Genomic DNA, 3738 nt, shown 5'->3' on the forward strand with positions numbered 1-3738 from the left:
GGGATAGCATTGGAAATGTAAATGAGGAAAATACCTAATTAAAAAAAAAAGAAAAAGAAAAAGAAATGAGCTTCGTAAATAAAGAAAACCAGGCCCGAATTCTCGTAAAATGGAAGCTCCTGATGTACCCAAATTAGGAAGCATACAGACAGTCCAGTGACTATGACGTGGTCCTTATCCATACATACCTGAAACTTGGCAGAGGTAGCCAACCTGGCAACAGCCAGGCAGCGTGGCTAAAACCTCCATCCAGGTCTGCGTACAGCTGAGCCACCTTCTCGTTGAGTTGACTTCTAATTTCCTTTCCATGTAAACAATGGCTAGCTGTTAAAATTATGAGCTCAGACAGTGCTTCAAATACATCTAAGGGGAGGAAAAGATCATTCTCAATACTATCTCCAAAAAGCGTTTAATTGTTTTTTTCTGGAACATACGGAAATTGTGATGAAAAGAATGGGAATATATACAGCAGGTACGAAAACCAGAGGCATAAACACATCAGTCTTGTCTGTGTGTACTATAACCACCATTGTACAACCCAACACTGGAGACGAGCATCGGGTAGGCCCACTGGATGGTGGCAAAAAGCATCTAATTCTGTCCTTTGGCTCTACTGTCACATCGGGCTTCCCACATGGAAAGCACCGTGGTCCTCTTGGTGCTTCAGAGTTTTGCTTTAGACTCTTGGTTTGATGTGGGTTGTGCCATGTAGCACAGGCTGTCCTTGAACCTGTAATCCTTCTGCCTCCAATTCCCAAGTGCTAGAATTCCAGGTATGCACCTCAATTATTTGTCAATCTAGGTGAAATCATGACTGTAAGCCCAGGATGCAGGAAGTTCCCTAACTACTCGGCAAGGCCCTTCACAAGTAAGTTAATTACTAGGTGTGCTAATGTATGCATCAGCTTCTTTTGAGACTAGTAAACACATTAATTACATCAGCTTTGGGTGTTTATCTACACTTTCTACAGGAGCTGATGGCCAGCCTGGGAAGGTGGCAACCTGCTGCCTGAGATCCTACTGGCCTCGAAGCAGATATTGCTCCTGGCATAGACATGCCAATTGTCTCTCTGAAGAGAATACTTAGAAGTGCTCTCTAAAGGCTGGGTTTGCCATTACCACTGCACAGTAGTCAGCACCTCCTTCTCATTAGACACATGGCCCTTCTGCACATACTGTATTTTGTTCTGTACATAGACAGGAAAGAATGAGACAAATGTAAGGCATTTTACTTACTTCTTTCTCCGCTTTCTCCCCAACTTTGAAAGTATTCCTTTGCTTCCTTTTCAATGATAGGAACATACTGCTTAAAGTGGGCTATGTTAAGGCCACTTTTTATGATTTTCTTCTGTTCCAAGAAAGTCTTCAAAACAAACAAAAAAATTAAGTGTTTCTAACACTAAAGGACACTTTTATTTTATTCTTAAGTATCTCATGTTATCCTTACTGCATAACAGAGGAAACAATGTTCTTAAATTTAAAAATAAAAACAGAAGCAGTATTTTTATGAACTAACCATGTATTTGAAAGAACACATTTAAAGAAGGGCCCTCCCCCTAGGTCCTAAGTCAGGAACCCCACCTCTTACCTCCTAATACTCCACCACTCAGGGACCCACCTTCCTCTCCTGCTATCTCCCAACCAATCCAGGCAACACACTTCCCAAAGTCCACTCTACTCCACTGTTATCTTATCCTCCTTCTTTTCTTCTCATTCTAGATCTAAATACCATTCATCACTGACACCATCTTCTAGAAGTCTAGAACAGCATGAATAAAAACTTGTCTGTTAACTAACTGCCCTCTGAGACATTAACATTTTAAGTTGATTAAAGCATGTTTAAGATAATAGAGATGAGTCTAAACAAAACTTTTTGATAGCTATTGCCTTTGAATGTAAAGGGAGACATTCATCTCCCCAACTACTCCCAACCCCAGAAACACTGATACTGACCCTTAACACAGTGTGGGCTAAGTCTATTATGGCCCTTACCGGAGTTCACCAGGCACTTGAGTCTGCTGCCTAATCTATATTCTATTCATAACACTTGAATGAATAAAATATGAATAAGCCTTGCCAACCAATATAAAACAAACCCATGGTTTCTTTTCAAGTGTCACAAATTGTCAGATTTCTTAAGCTAGGGAATCAATTAATTCTTCATTACACATGTATAACATTACACAACTAGTTGGAACTACTGTAGTTTAGATTTGTCTTTTGTCCAGGACAGAAGAGCCACCTACTGCATTTGGCACATCATATGCAACTCCCTTCCCAAACACAGGTGTTGTCAGTCGACCGTAGACTTCTTCTGCATTCAGGTCTTCGTTTTTACTATTGAAGAGCAGTGCAGCGGCGTCACTCCCCAGAAGGTAAGTGAAGGTCTTGCCCACCATGGTAAAGCTAAACACAGGTCCATACTACAGAGAAAAAGGTCCAAAGTTCTGTTACAAAGACATCTCTTACATCACAGAATAATACTTTGTTGAAAAGTTCCAAATACGCATAAACTTCGAAGCGAATGCTTTCATCTGGTCATATCCCACCTCCTGTCTTCATCACAAAATCAGTATAAATATGATTTCTCCTTTTTCACTACTTATCCTGAACATATTTTCTACCATGCAAAACATCAGAGCTCATTAGATGTCACTGTTAGCTTTAGTCCGTTGCTCTCAGCATTAGCTAGATATCTTTTTAAGTATGGTTTTGTTCTATACTGGCTATATTGAATTCTTTAATCAACATTTATAAGAATATAAATATTTTTTCCCTTTTGTTAAAAATTAATTTAATGGGGCTGGTGGGATGGCCAGGTAGGTAAAAATCTCTTGCCATTAATTCTGGTGACCTGAATTTGATCAGCAGAATCCACGAATCAAATAACATCAAAGAATCACTACCATTTAAGTATTTGCACAAGTATATCAGAAGAAGTGTGGTATAGCAACTGGTGTCTGCCTCTTTTCTTGCAGAGGATCTGAGTTTGCTTCCCAGAACCCACACTGGTCAGCTCACATCTGATTATAGCTTTATCTCTAGGGGACACAGTGCCCTCTTCTGGCCTTGGCAAGCAACTGCATTTAGGTGCACATACTATTAGAGACACAAAGACTTATACAATTTTAAAACTATATCTTTTTTTTTTTCCTTCAGTGTCAAGAATAGATGTAGGATGCAGGAGGTGCACACAAGACCCAACACCCTGTAGCTGTGGAGCTGATGATAGTCCGTGGCTGCTAAAGGATGGGGAGTCAGTTTCTTAAGGATGTGACCCTAAGTAGTTGACCACGCTCTAATGGAGGCCCCACTCCATTCATATATAGAGGACACTAACTGGACTCAGTGTGTTGTTTTGTAGAAAACGGTATAAAGTTGAGAGGGAGACATGGGGGAAGAACCAAGGAGGGACTGGAAGAGGGAAGTGGGAGGTGACTACGATTGAAATACATTGTATACATTTATAAAACTCTCAAAGAATATTTTAAACGATATTAAAACAAAAGATAGCGTTCAGTTAAATAATATTGGGAAGTGAAATAATTAACAAGAACTCCAAAGGCAGTCTTTGGAACAAAAGGCTAATGTGATGCCAAGGCACTGTTTTCACAGGGAAGAAGCAAAGTCTTGAGTAACCACACCGTCCAAGGGGAGACTGAACTCCCACAGGACGGACAGAACCAGGGCTGCAAGGCACAACAGTCCCCACAGGATGGACAGAACCAGGGCTGCAAG

The 3738-nt window shown here is 40.6% G+C and overlaps 1 protein-coding gene across 1 annotated transcript in view; it reads right to left on the minus strand.

The window, feature by feature from the left end:
• Nucleotides 1-2440, minus strand: part of LOC110294823 (lanosterol 14-alpha demethylase) — a 19744-nt gene extending 17304 nt beyond the window's left edge. Inside the window, exons 1-3 of the mRNA XM_021163309.2 lie at nucleotides 2247-2440; nucleotides 1237-1363; nucleotides 189-363 (exon numbers count right to left, since the gene is read on the minus strand). Coding sequence (XP_021018968.1) covers nucleotides 189-363; nucleotides 1237-1363; nucleotides 2247-2399 — 455 coding nt within the window. The 5' untranslated portion in view covers nucleotides 2400-2440. The remainder of the gene's footprint in view (nucleotides 1-188; nucleotides 364-1236; nucleotides 1364-2246) is intronic.
• Nucleotides 2441-3738: the final 1298 nt, after the last annotated feature.

The sequence above is a fragment of the Mus caroli genome, chromosome 5 (assembly GCF_900094665.2).
Source record: "Mus caroli chromosome 5, CAROLI_EIJ_v1.1, whole genome shotgun sequence".
NCBI classification, from domain to species: domain Eukaryota; kingdom Metazoa; phylum Chordata; class Mammalia; order Rodentia; family Muridae; genus Mus; species Mus caroli.